Below are 14740 nucleotides of genomic sequence, written 5' to 3' on the forward strand. Positions count from 1 at the left end.
GAAGAATCAGGGTACATTGTCTCACTCCCTGCCTACTCTACCACTGCCTGACCGCCTGCCCAATTCACCCTGCTTTACATTCCATTTGGAAATGACTATGTCTGTGGGTTCAGTGGAAGACATTTTCCCACCTCTTACCTCAAAAGCACAGGCAGGCACTGAAAGTGTCTGACTGAGGGTTATGTTTATCCTTTGAGGAGCTGTAACCAGAATTTTTGGACATGGGTCAGATTCAGAAAAAGCAAGTTCAAAGGCCCATGATTGTGAGTAGCAAAAAACTGGGTTGTGTTCCTCAATACCATGTCTACTTATAAAGGTGGGGGACTTGTGTTCAAGAAAGATATGGTTGCTAAGGCTTTCCAGACAAACCAGAGAATTCAGACAATAACTCCTATCTGGGAACCTGTGGCAGGAGTCTTCCTGGCTGAACGGCCAACACCTATCTGAATGTCCCAGAAAGCATCCACAGACGCTATCCTTGTTTTCCTCTCCTGAATGATCCAGAATATTGCCCTTCAGCCGGTGCTTCACTCCGTGGGGGTAGAATGCACTCATATAACTCTTGGCTGGGCTACAGTGGTTGCTTCCCATGAAAACCCAGGAAACAGAATCCCCGCTGCTATTGAAAGTGTATAATTAGCTCCTCGTGCAGCCTGACCCCACTGATTTTTCTGACGCATTTGGCCCGAGGTGTGCCCTTTCTGAGACCTCCAAGAGCTTCTCTGCAGCTGGAGATGCTCAAAACTGCACGCAGCACTTCCTGTGGGCGTGGCTTTGCATTCTGATGGTTGCGCCCTACTGAATCACGTGTTTCAAAGGCTCAGACTCACGATGCTTTTTTAAAAAAATACGGGAGTGGACTGTGAGTGGCTCTATCAGATAATAAGAGTCTCTTCCCTTTTTCTTTTTAAAAAGTGGTTGTGTACTGGTGGCCTCCCAAGAAACACTATAATTGGTCAGCCTGGGGTGCGTTTTATGTCCTCTCAGATAACGTCATTAGCTATTTTCAGGAAAGGGAAGGCAGAGTATGCCCGCGGGACAATGACAGCAGTTGTTTCAAGTTGGGGAAGAGCCTGTGGTTCTTTTCCTGCGTTTGGGGGAAAGCGAACACACAATGTTCATTTCCTAAATACGGGATGTGCTGCGAGGCTGGCGGGTCATTTTCCACCATGTCATATCCTTCTGGATGAAGGCAGCAGGGGCCAGGACAGGAAATGGCAAATTCTCAGAATAAGACAAGGCTTTCCCAGGGCCGTCATTGGCTCTCTGGAACTATAAAGCTTGCTCATCCAGAAACAGCCTCAGATTCTTCTTTCCTGGAGATAGCCAGAAGTGAGTGGTAAGTGGGGAGACCAGAGGGATGCTATCTGAAAAAATAGCCACTGGACTGGTAATACTGGGGTTGTATCCTTGGTCCGTAATATATTTGGAGTAACTTTGCCTCGTTTTTGCTCAGAGGTGTCTTTATCTGGCAGTTTGTCAGTGGTGGGTACAGTTATGGAGGCATGCTAATAAAATTAAGATCTAGGCGTCTAGAGACCAAGATTCTACACTGGGCTCTGTGAAGTATCAGCTGCAGGTAGAACTTGTCTTTCAATTTCCTCACCTTCCACATGAGAATAATGATTTCTGTTCTGATATCTCACAGTAGTGAAATGGTGGATTTCTATCACTTTGTCACTTTTGAGACGTTCCTAATAATGAAAAGTACAATGGCTATGAAGGGAGAAATCTTTGGCAACTGGAAAGGATGTACTTTTACTCAGGATGTACAGTTTTCTCTGTTAGTCATCTTCAATTGGCTTCCGTTCAGCTCGGTACGGGTAGCCCTCAGTGAGCTGTTCAACAAAAATTGTGGCCCCTTTTAAAATTCTGTTCAGTTGTTACTCATTTTTAAAGGGAGCTTTCATCATAAAGGGACATACTGGTGCTAGTGTAATTTACTTCTAATTAAGCATGTATCAAAGAGTGAGATTTCTGAAGACCTGATGAGCTCTAGTTAAAAGAAATAGTGATTCTAAGATAAGAGCTGGGAAAAATAACAAACAGAAGAGTTGCTTCAGGTGAGCATCTAACTTAGAAAAATTAGTTTCTTACATTTGATAGATGCTTTTTGAGTTTTTGGTGATTTGTCTTTTTCACTCATCAGAGAGGGGAAAAAACTATTGCAAAACTCTTAAGATCTTAGTCTTCTTGTAAGGAAAGGGCTTTGTAAAGGGGTACAACCTACTGCTTGCCACATGTCATCTTTCAGAGATGAGGGCTCAGTATTCCATGCCTGTTCAATCCTGGGCGGCTCTTTCTGATCCCATGGATTGTAGCCTGCCAGGCTCCTCCATCCATAGAATTCTGCAGGCAAGAATACTGGAGTGGGTAGCCATTTCCTTCTCCAGGAGATCTTCCCCACCCAGGGATCGAACTTGCATCTTCTGCATTGGCAGGCTGATTCTTTACCACTTAGTCACCTGGGAAGCCCTTCAGTAATTGCAGTAGACTTATAATATTAATAGCTGCTGCTGCTGCTGCTGCTTCTGCTAAGTCGCTTCAGCCATGTGGGACTCTGTGCGACCGCATAGATGGCAGCCCACTAGGCTCCTCTGTCCCTGGGATTCTCCAGGCAAGAATACTGGAGTGGGTTTCCATTTCCTTTTTCAATGCATGCATGCATGCATGCTAAGTCGCTTCAGTCGTGTCCAACTCTATGTGACCCTATGGACAGCAGCCCACCAGGCTCCTCTGTCCATAGGATTCTCTAGGCAAGAATACTGGAGTAGGTTGCCGTTTCTTCTCCAACACTCCCTTATTTAACAGATTAAAAAAAAAAAAAATCAATCCTTGGCATTCCCTGGGAGAAAAGTGGACGAGAGCATTATTCCTATTGGCTTACTCAAATTTAAGGTCCTGGGAAGTGGAGGACTCGTCCCAGATGACAGAACGGGTCTTTGAGAACCTGACATATGACTCATTGGAAAATGACCCTTTTCCCCTTGGGTGGCCGTAGCTGTTGCGCTCGACTTCGGGCTAACCGCGTGTCTCATCCCCGCAGGACATGGAGAGGCCGGCGGCCCGGGAGCTGCAGGGCGCGGATGCTCTGCGACGCTTCCAGGGGCTGCTGCTGGACCGCCGCGGCCGGCTGCACGGCCAGCTACTGCGTCTGCGCGAGGTGGCCCGGCGCCTAGAGCGCCTACGCCGGCGCTCCCTGGCGGCCAACGTGGCCGGCAGCTCGCTGAGCGCGGCGGGCGCTGTGGCCGCCATCGTGGGACTCTCGCTCAGCCCCGTCACCCTGGGGGTCTCGCTGCTGGCCTCGGCCGTGGGACTGGGGGTGGCCACCGCCGGCGGGGCCGTAACCATCACGTCTGACCTCTCCCTGATCTTCTGCAACTCCCGGGAGCTGCGGCGCGTGCAGGAGATCGCGGCCACCTGCCAGGACCAGATGCGCGAGATGCTGAGCTGCCTCGACTTCTTCTGCCGCGGGCAGGGCGGCGGAGACCGCCAGCTGCTGCAGTGCGGGAGGAACGCTTCCATCGCGCTGTACAACTCGGTATACTTCATCGTCTTCTTTGGCTCCCGCGGCTTCCTCGTCCCCAGGCGGGCCGAGGGGGCCACCAGGGTTAGCCAGGCCGTGCTAAAGGCCAAGATTCAGAAACTGGCCGAGAGCCTGGAGTCCTGCACCCGGGCTCTGGACGAGCTGAGCGAGCAGCTGGAGTTCAGAGTCCAGCTCTACACGAAGAGCAGCCGCGGCCACGACCTCAAGATCTCGGCTGACCGGCCCACGGGGCAGTTTTTCTGAAAACATCTTTTCCCATCTAATGACCGAAGCCAGAAAATCATCCCCATGGGATGCTCCATATTTGTATCTCCCTCAGGAAAACACGAAGTTGGGCTAGGAGCTGAATGCGAAGGATGAGAAAAACTATTCGAGGATGGGGGGTGGGGGTGTGTTCTCCCAACTCTTCTTTACCTATCGCTGACATCCTGCCAGGGGCTGAGTGCTAGGGACTTCTACCTGCCTGATCCTGGTGGGATATATGACCTGAAAAGTATTTTATATTTTATCATAACCGTTCGGTCTTCACACCCTTCCTTGGGCACTCCTGATTTAAAGTTGTTGCCACGTGCCTGTCCCTGCCTCGGCGGGTGATTTGAGCCGAGGCTGGAGAACGGTGCGGACACCCCCACCCTCTGGGTCCTCTTCGAGCCCCATTAGGCTTTGAGGTCCTCAGAAACACCCGTGAGAAGAGACACTAGCTTAAAAACCTCTCTGGCAGAGTTTCTGAGTACGAAGAACTCCAGAATCTAGAGCTAATCAGACTCTCTCTGAACTGTGTAGGAGGGTTCAGGACCCAAGGGAGGCACCTCCCGCTGATATGCACCCCCTCCTCTCTCAGCGTACCCTGCTCACAGATCCAACCTGGGGATGGAGTGGACCTTCCTAGGTGACTTCATAGCCAGACCTCCAAGGTGCTCTGAGAGGGGAAATCCACTAAACCGTCACCTAAGTCCCCCCCACTTACGGAAGAAATTGAAGGAAAGGGAAATGGTTAACAGCTTCGTATATTGACTTCATACTGTAGAGAAGGGAGCAATGGCTTTTGAGTTAGTCCTGGGTTTATTCTGTGTGAGACTTGGCTTCCTAGTCTGTAAAATGGGTGCTAAAACCCCACCTTATTGGGAAGTATTGAGTAAGATAAAGCCAAGCACAGTGTCTGGGTGGTAAAGAGTGGTCTCTGGGCTTGTAGCATCACCTGGGAACTTGTTGCTGCTGCCGCTAAGTCGCTTCAGTCGTGTCCGACTCTGTGCGACCCCATAGACGGCAGCCCACCAGGCCCCGCCTTCTCAGAAAGGCCAATTCTTGGACTCAGCTCTAGACTTAAGGAGTCAGCAACACAGGTGGGGCTCAGCAAGCTGTGTTTAAACAAGCCCTTGGGGGTAATTTGATGCCTGCTGAAGTTTGAACACCATTGCAATGGGTGTTAGTTTGTAATCCCCTGATGAGCGTTCTCTAAGTCTATCGCCTCTCTAGGGGCTGCTCCGTCTTTAGTGTCATTCACAGACGGTCAAGGACAGACTGTGTCCCAGAAGTAAAAGAAAGAATGTGCGTGGGGGCCTTGTGTCAATGCTTCCTGGAGCAATTTCCCACCAGTTGAACTAAGAGATGTAACAGAATCAGCCCGTTAGAGGGCAGTGTTGCCTGCTCATTGTAGAAACTGGTACAGAAAGGAATGTGAATTTAATGAAAATTGACCTTTATTACCTTTTCTAAAAACCTCCAGACCATGTTTTTTAATTATTATTTATTTTAAGTTTATTATTTAATTACTGTTTATTATTAACATTTAATTTTATTTAACCACATTAGAAAATAATAGGAATAGCAAGTTTCCAAATGGGAGACTACTGAGATTCTTTTCAGGAGACTTAGCTGAGTTTGCCTTTCTAAGGTGGGCCATGAGCTGTAAACAGTATTGTGTTCCTTAAATAAGTCTCCTTCAGAGGGAAATTTTTTCCCTAGTGTTTTGAATGATCCTTTTAAGTAAATGAGGGTAGTTCTTTTTTTCTCTTGGATTTTTTTTTTGGTTGCTGTTCTTTTTATAAGTAAATAAGGGAAGTTCTGAATAAAGAGACCAGGAGCTGAATTTAAGCCTCATAAATGGAGGCTTGACTTGTCAATATAGAAATGATGCAAGCATATCTATCCTGAAGGTAACTGGCCAGCAGATAACACTTGACCTGAAAGGCCCTCCCTATTTAGTTCAGGGGAAAGAAAACCCAAGTAGAGGCATATGAAGGAAACACTAGGAAGCCTGATGTCCTGCGAAGTTGGGTCTTAGGAGCGACAAAGTAGCTTGTGTCACGATGGTGATGTGTTATATTTTCACTTTGGAACCTGTAAGATATCTGTAAGCTGTCTCTAAGAAAATACTTCCAGTTTCTTCAATTTCTATTGCTACCACTGTATTGCTGAAAAATATGTTGAAAAGTCTTTGGGATCACACATATACCCAAGCTAGGTTGAATTATGTGATTATCTAATGTGTTTAAATTTACCCAGTTGATCCCCCATGCTTACCAATGATGGCAGTGTGTCTGAGGAAGTGTAATTTCAGTGCTGGGAGAGGAGTTGGCGTGCCTATATTTTTATTTTTCCTAAAATGGCAATTGATTTGTATTTTGATTTATTTTGAAATTGGTACCTTAAAAAAAAAAATGGTGTCAAATTTCTTAGGTTACCTTGCACAGATGCTAGCATTTTAGATCACCAGAATGTACTTCATACTGTTATATTATGTTTGAAGGTACAATCATTGCCTAACTCCATCTTGTATTAAAGCTTAAGTTTGAATTATTCTTCCAAATGCCTGAGCTGTTCCTTAGAAATAAACCGGGCAATTTTGGAAGCAGCAGCAACAGAGACCATTTCATATCATTAGGGTATTTTGACTGTACCAGTGTCTTAAGCTCCTGAAATTATTATTTTAGTGGCCTACTGTACATCTAAGGAAGGGTGTCTATTTTGGAACAGTACTTTGCACATTATAGGAGCACAGTAAATGTATTTGAATAATTTAATAAACTTTAGCTCTATTTAGGAGTTTGTTTTGATAGTGAAAGATCATTCATCCTCTTTTGTGTCTGTTATAGAGATGGGAGCCTCTACCAGGATTTAAGTCAAGTTTAGTTAAATGGATCCTAGAGACAAGTATTTTATTTATTTCTTTTGTGGGAATGTGAATAAGGCTTTTTCCTTAAGGCCATCGTTCTGTAAACAAACAGACTGAAATGGTATGTTGTAAAGGGAAGGAGAGAAAGGGGTATTTAGATTACAAGTGTACTTCAGAACAATATCCGAGTTGGAAAAATAAACACGTTCATATTGAAGGTTTAAGTGCTTCTGTTGGTTTCCGGGGTTTACAATCGTTTGGATTGTTTTCTTTCACAAGAAAGGAGTTTCTTTTGGTTCTGCATCTCAAGGATTCAATAAAACTACATTCTACTCTATTAAAAAAAGTAATCCTTAACAGACATTCTGATCCTAATCACTTTGATGCGTTTGTCCTCAGGTGCCTGTCATTTCCAATGTGGCAAATGTCAGTGTCCAAAGTATTTATTGGGAGGAAAAAGAGAAAAGTGATGTAGAAGCCACCCTAGATCAGATATGTCAAGCAATTTGTCAACTTGATATATTACACAGTCGATGCCTTGGTATGAAGTGCAAGTAGAAGGAATGGAGACACTGAGATAAAGCTATTGTGCAGAGAGAAATGGGATACATTTAAATTCAGCAGTTTGTAACCTCCTAATTTTTTTCCCCACTGTAGCAAAATCAGTCCTCTCCCTTTATTGAAATAAATTGCCCATTTCTCTTTCTTTTCAAAAAAATTTGTATGATTCTTAATCTTTTTATTTTATTGAAGTAGAGTTGATTTACTCAAACTTCTTGATCTTCCTCTAATTAGTTACCTAATCTCATGTTTGCCTCTGTATAAATTAGTAACTTTGAGGAAAGGTAGGGGTTTCATCATTTTAACTTAGAATATTCCGCATCAAACTGTATAAATCAATTTTTAAAGATTAATCAATTCATGTACAGGAATTCTCTTATCTAAAAATAAGACTTCCAGCAGTTTCAAACCTTTGAACATAACTACAATCTGAGAAGTAATTGAAAAGAATGCTTGTTGTTCAGTCTCCTAGTTGTGTCTGACTCTTTTCGACCCCATGGACTGCAGCATGCCAGGCCTCCCTGTCCCTTACTTACCACCTCCCGAAGTTTGCCCAAGTTCATATCCATGGCATCGGTGATGCCATCCAGACATCTCATCCTCTGACACCGTCTTTCCCCTTCTGCCCTCAATCTTTCCCAGCATCAGGGACTTTTCCAATGAATCATCTGTTCACATCCGATGACCAAAATACTGGAGCTTCAGCATCAGTCCTTCCAGTGAATATTCAGGGTTGATTTCTGTTAAGATTGACTGGTTTGATCTCCTTGCTGTCCAAGGGACTCTTAGGTGTTTTCTCTAGCACCACAGTTCAGTTCAGTTCAGTAGCTCATTCGTGTCCGACTCTTTGTGACCCCATGAACCGCAGCACGTCAGGCCTCCCTGTCCATCACCGACTCCCAGAGTTCACCCAGACTCACGTCCATCGAGTCAGTGATGCCATCCAGCCATCTCATCCTCTGTCGTCCCCTTCTCCTCTTGCCCCCAATCCCTCCCGGCATCAGAGTCTTTTCCAATGAGTCAACTCTTTGCATGAGGGGGCCAAAGTACTGGAGTTTCAGCTTTAGCATCATTCCTTCCAAAGAAATCCCAGGGCTGATCTCCTTCAGAATGGACTGGTTGGATCTCCTTGCAGTCCAAGGGACTCTCAAGAGTCTTCTCCAACACCACAGTTCAAAAGCATCAATTCTTCGGCGCACAGCCTTCTTCACAGTCCAACTCTCACATCCATGCATGACCACAGGAAAAACCATAGCCTTGACTAGACACCACAGTTAGGAGGCATTAATTCTTTGGCACTCTGCTTTCCTTACGGTTCAGCTCTCACAGGCACATCAGGCTTCAGAAAACCCAAACATTAGAGATGGGTAGAGAGCGAGGACAAGAGACAGCCTCTACATCAGGATGGCAAAACTTTCCCAGAAGTCTCCAGTGGTCTTCACCTGGCAAGTCACTAATTTTAATTGTGCAAAGCAGGCTGGGAAATATAGTACCTTTAGCTAAGAACTAACTGTTCCCCAAATACCTAGGTTTCTGTTTGTAATTAACGAAAAGGAGGATGGACATTGGTTGAAGAGGCCAGCAGTCCAAACAACGAGCCTATAGTGGTTGCTGCAGTCTGTTGAGAACTGTTGCTGAAGGTAATCTCATTATCTGAGTGCCAACCTGAATCCCCACCTTGGAAACACCCCTGGGTCCGGATGTTGCACTGTTAATGACTGTGCAACAACAACAAACAAAAGAGGGCTGTGTTGGCAGGTTGGATCCTGGCTGTTTGCAAAGGCCAGCCATAAGCTTGGATTCTATCTTTGCTGAAGCATACGGTATTCCTGTCATAACAAGTATCCTTTTAGTTAACTGCAATAAATCTTTCCTTGTTGAGTTGACAGGGGGTTGGGATGTTGTTACTTTTTGCTCCTGGCAAACTCCTAAGTGGGAAAGTAAACCCTGCTGTGGTTCTGACTAGGACAAAGAGTGAGTCCTAAAATATGGAAATAATCTCTTAGCAAACAACAGGTTGCTAGGAGAGGGGGAAGTGTGCTGATGAAGCTCTCAGGGCCCAGGAATGAATATTAGGGACCTTCAGCATCCTCAGACTCTGACTGGCATTAGCACAGGGTAGTGGAGAGCAGGCCCTGCGACGTGGTCCTGCCTGCACAGGTAAAGCTTGTCCATATGAAGCTCACTGGCAAAGAGTGATGTTTACTCCCATTTATATTAACGTTTCCAATACAACCCCACGGGGCGGGAGTGCAGGCAGGTCTGCAAGCTGATTTTCACCAGAACTTTAGCAGTGAGTCATGGCCAAGGTTTCTGCCTCCCAAGCGTACAGGGCACCCATAACAGGACTTGTGCCAGCACTTGTATGGATCCAGTTGCTAAATTAAACAAAACAGCTGTAATTGGGAGAAACTTTTGGTGTACATGGAATTGGAGATGGGTAGTGATATCTAAAATCTTTCTTTTAGGCCCCAGATTTCTTTTCCCAGTTTCCCTGGTTGACATGGGGACATTTAGTAAAACTGACCTTGTTGCTTGGCTTCCCAGGTGGCGCTAGTGGTAAAGAACCCGCCTGCCAATGCAGGAGACATAAGAGACTGGAGTTTGATTCCTGGGTCGGAAAGATCTGCTACAGGAGGGCATGGCAACCCACTCCAGTATTCTTGCCTGGAGAATCCCATGGACAGAGGAGCCTGGCAGGCTACAGTCCATGGGGTCACAAAGAGTCAGTCACAACTGAAGTGACTGAGCAGGCATGCACACAAGACCTTATTATAAACCTGCCCTGAACTTATTTACAAAACAGAAACAAACTTACAGATACTGAAAACAAACTTACTGTTACCAAAGGGGAAACATGGTGGGGAACGGATAAATCAGGAGCTTGGGATGAACATACACTACAGTATATAAGATAGATAACCAACAAGGACCTACTGTAAAGAGGAAACTCTACTCAGTATTCTGGGATAACATATATGAGAAAAGAATCTAGAAAAAAATGAATATATGTACCTGTATAACTGATCACTTTACTGTACACTTGAAACTAATACCACATTGTAAATCAACTATACTCCAATAATATAAAAATAAAAAACCTGCTCTGTCAAAATTTCATTAAAGAACAATACTTTCCTAAATACTTAAGTAAATGACATTTAGGTAACAAAGTTATAAAATAAATGTGGATTTTTGAAAATACTAATCATAGTTAAAATTTGTGGAAGATTTACTAAGTAGTGTCCTAAGTACAATTTGATGTGGATTACCACATTTACAAAAATCTTTTGAGGTAGGCACTATAATTACCCCATATTATTAAAGAAAAGAAAGAACTGGAAGGTTGTACAGCTAGCAAAGGCTGCTCCAGGATTTGAATCCTGGCAGCCTGACTCCAGGGTTATACTCTTAGTTCTTCTGAGAGTAAGTTTACTCCTAATATAAAGTAAAAACTAACAAGAGTGACAACATTAGTTACAAGTCTGACAGGTTCATTCATTTAGAAAACATTTATTGAGTGTTCACCTTGTATCTCCCACTGCCATTTGGAGCAATACAGACAGGACTCTAGATGTTATGGCCCTGACAATCTGGGTGGGCTATACTCTGGTTTTTCCAGTAGTCATGAATGGATGTGAGAGTTGGACTATAAAGGAAGCTGAGCACCGAAGAATTCTTGCTTTTGAACTGTGGTGTTGGAGAAGACTCTTGAGAGTCCCTTGGACTGTAAGGTGATCCAACCAGTCCATCTTAAAGGAGATCAGTCCTGAATATTCATTGGGAGGACTGATGCTGATGCTGAAACTCCAATACTTTGGCCACCTGATGTGAAGAACTGACTCATTTGAAAAGACCCTGACACTGGGAAAGATTGAAGGTAGGAGGAGAAGGGGAGGACAGAGGATGAGATGGTTGGATGGCATCACCAGCTCGATAGACATGAGTTTGAGTAAGCTCTGGGAGTTGGTGATGGACAGGGAGGCCTGGCATGCTGCAGTTAATGGGGTCGCAAAGAGTTGGACACCACTAAGTGACTGAACTAATACCCTGATGATGCCAGTAGGTTAATCAATAAGAAATTAGGGGAATTCCCCAGTGGTCTAGTGGTTAAGACTTCGACCTCTCACTGCAGAGGGCCTGGGTTCAATTCCTGGTCAGGAAACTAAGATTCCACAAGCCGCATGGTTTGGCAAATAATAAATAAATAAATAAACAAACAACCATGGGATTCTCCAGGCAAGAATACTGGAGTGGGTTGCCATTCTCTTCTCCAGGGGATCTTTCCTACCCAGGGATTAAACCTGTGTCTCTGGCATTGCAGGCAGATTCTTTACTGTCTGAGCCATCAGGAAAACCCCTAATAAATAATAAAATAAATTTAAAAAGAAATTAGAATGTAGTTTTTCAAATGGCTAGTATTTGCTAAAAGCAACATGGGCCAATTTGAAAATGATGAAACTTCAGCTCTGATTGTAAAAATTTGTGCATAGGTATTTTGTAACCCTGCCCCAAATGTCCAAAACATGGCAAGATTCTTGTGAATACAACACCTGAAATAAAAGGATGTGATTAATAAGAGCATTTTGCTAGCTACTGATATGCTGAGACAGAAGGTGTGGGCCGGGACCACACAGACATGAATAAAGGAATTACTGGTTCAATAGACCTTTCCAGATCCTGCATAAAAACCTCTGAAAATGAAACTTCTTGTGGTCATTCCATCGAAACTATCACTGAAACTGCTTGTCAGTTTTCTTCCTGATAGGGGTGTGTACTCAAGTTCTGAATGGTGGCTATGGACTAAAAGGGCTAGACACTTGTGGGTGAGTAGACAAGTGTGTGTAGGAATAAGATTCTAATAGTAATAAAATAATGCATTATATAATCTATGCGTGTCTGTGTCTGCCTACTTTTAGTCAACTTTCTGTTTGTGAGAGTCACTTTTGTTATTTTGTTGTAACTTGTTTATTCTTATTACTTTATAGTATCCCGTGTGACTACTGTTTGGTTTTTGTTGCATTTGTGTAGGCAAATACCTGAAGTATATAAGAACAATTCATTGTGTTGATGCAAATTCATGGAAAAAGCCCTTAAAAGTACCCAATGTCTCTAATTCTAACTCTGTACATACCATGATGCCAACCTCCGATGTGTAATTTGAGACTCTCCATGACTCTATCCATCTGAAAGGAGAAGCCTGGGCTGATGGTCTAACAGTTCTGGTGCCAAAGATTCCCTTCTGCAAGTTAATAAACGGAAGTCTAGAAAAAAAACAATAGTAATAAAATTACTCAAAATAATAATGCTTTGTCTTCGAATGATTTGTTTTTAACACAGTTTCCTGAGATTTTGCATGGAGAACACTACTGTTGGATTTTCACGCCTTTTTTTCCCAACAACCATTTTTTATTAATTTTCAAGACCTTTCAAGGAAGGCATTTCTATTGGTTTTTCTGTTACTCAAAGGACCTTTCTTTGATGTTTGAGTACCTCAGGTATTCACATCTACCATCATCTAGTTATCACTGGAGGGAATCCCCTGATGGTCCAGTGGTTAGGACTCCATGCTTCCACTGCTATGGCCCAGGTTTGACCCCTGGTCAGGGAACCAAGATCCTGCAAGCTACGTGGCATGGCCAAAAAAGAAAGAAAAGTACTGGAGCAGGACTGGGCTTGAAGTCTTGGAAAATCTGAAGCAGATATCTTAAGATTGATGTGGCCATATAGAAAGTTTTACTAACCTTTTAAATTGTATTGATTCATTTTATTTTTACCGGTGCTGGGTCACTGTTGCTGTGTGGGCTTTCTCTAGTTGCAGTGAGCAGAGGTACTGTTCTTGGTAATGTGTCGACTTCTCGTTGTGATGGCTTCTCTTGTTGTGGAACATGGGCTCTTGGGTGCATGGGCTTCAGTAATTGCAGCACGTGGGCTCAGTAGCTGTGGCTCCCGTTCTCTAGAGCACAGGCTCAAGAGTTGTGGAACACGGACTTTGTTGCTCCAGGGCATGTGGGATCTCCTGGAATCAGGGATCAAACCCATGTCACCTGCATTGGCAGGCAGATTCTTTACCACTGAGCCACCAGGGAAGCCCTCCTAACCTTTTAAACTACAATTTAATTTACATTTAAGACTTTCTGCCCCTAAGGAGAATTTTAGGGTATATTGAATGTTTTAGGTGGCATTGTAAAAATGTGAAGTAGTAAAAGAAAATGACTTTATCTTTCATTTATTTCAGATTTATTTATATTTCATGGAAAGATTCGCCTTCTTTTTAACAGACAATAAAGAAAAAAGAAAAACATGCAGACGGTCAATAATAGGCCTTTTACTTTTTCTAACTTTTCTGTAGTTTCTATAGACATTGTTGACTACTTAGTTCTTAGAAGACTCTGAATACACACCCCAGAGATGAGTTTCTGTGATGTTTGTTTCATTTTAACAGTGGGTTATGAAAGGTGATGTTGTGAAGGGCTAAGATGAACTTAATCCTGTGGTTTTAATGGGAAAAATAAAGTAGTTTATGGACTTTACAAAAAGGGCCAGATCTAGAAGTCTGAGGGTGGCAGGGGCGAGGGCTGAGGGGAGGCTTGGGAGGGGGAGGAAGGTAGAAAGCAGAGGGTGAGCAGCAGCAATAAGCAGGATGGGCAGTGACTAGGGGAATGTCCTCCATGAAACTATAGGTTTTATGGCTTTGAGTGACCAGGAGGGAAGAATCAGATCACCACACACAACCAGTTTGCAGGAGCTTCGATGGTGAGAAACAGAAGCAGCAAGGAAAGATAGTTGAAATTGATGTCTTACTTTCATAGGCTCTTAAACCTGTGTGGTTGGCATAAAAAATAGAATACGTGCCCAGCCTTAGGTCAGCACTATTCTGCAGCTGAATCATAAATCTATGGTGCTGACAATTAACTTCCTGACCTCCAATAGCCTTCCTCTCCTGGGAGGCCTCCTTTTAAAGGCATGTTATCTGAAAAGGAGAAGCCTTTAGAGTGACTCGGGTTACCCAGTCCCTCCTCTCCAGTATGACCAGTTCTGTAAGCTTTGTTAAGTTGCTGATCCACATTTACCTCTCAGAACAGGACCAGGGGACATTCATGTGCAAGAGCTGCCAAGAGAGGTTTTTCTTTTCCACCGTCAGATTGAAGCTTGTCACTACACAACTGCCTTACACTTGGAAAGCTGCTCTTCTGTCTGCACGAGGGATGAGCAATCTTGGCCCAGGGTGATAACCTGCTCCAGAAGCCCAATTTAGTTTATGATATCCTTTACGTACAAGCCTATGGCCTTTCCGTATCACGGTGGCTGGTTCATCTGGCCTTTCTCATCCCCTTGCATACACACTACGGACAACATGGATATTCCTCCATTCAACAAAATAGTTATTGGGGAAATATTTGCCAACTATTTGCTAAGTTTATTTCCAGGCGTGCTCAGTCGATAAGTTGTGTCCAACTCTTTGCAACCCCATGGACTGTAGCCCACCAGGCTCCTCTGTCCATGGAATTTTCCAG

The 14740-nt window shown here is 44.0% G+C and overlaps 1 protein-coding gene across 1 annotated transcript; it reads left to right on the forward strand.

Annotated features, from left to right (window-relative positions):
• Positions 1-1031: 1031 nt before the first annotated feature.
• APOLD1 (apolipoprotein L domain containing 1) lies at positions 1032-6883 on the forward strand. Its single transcript, XM_027541378.1, has 2 exons — positions 1032-1339; positions 3047-6883. Exon 2 carries the CDS (start codon positions 3050-3052, stop codon positions 3788-3790), a length of 741 nt encoding a protein of 246 aa, XP_027397179.1. The 5' UTR covers positions 1032-1339; positions 3047-3049; the 3' UTR covers positions 3791-6883.
• The last annotated feature ends 7857 nt before the right edge of the window (positions 6884-14740 follow it).

Source organism: Bos indicus x Bos taurus, chromosome 5 (assembly GCF_003369695.1).
Source record: "Bos indicus x Bos taurus breed Angus x Brahman F1 hybrid chromosome 5, Bos_hybrid_MaternalHap_v2.0, whole genome shotgun sequence".
Taxonomy (NCBI): domain Eukaryota; kingdom Metazoa; phylum Chordata; class Mammalia; order Artiodactyla; family Bovidae; genus Bos; species Bos indicus x Bos taurus.

What these genes read in the sequence shown, in the direction of transcription:
- APOLD1 (XM_027541378.1), top strand. Translation starts at nt 3,050, where the DNA reads ATGGAGAGGCCGGCGGCCCGGGAGCTGCAGGGCGCGGATGCTCTGCGA.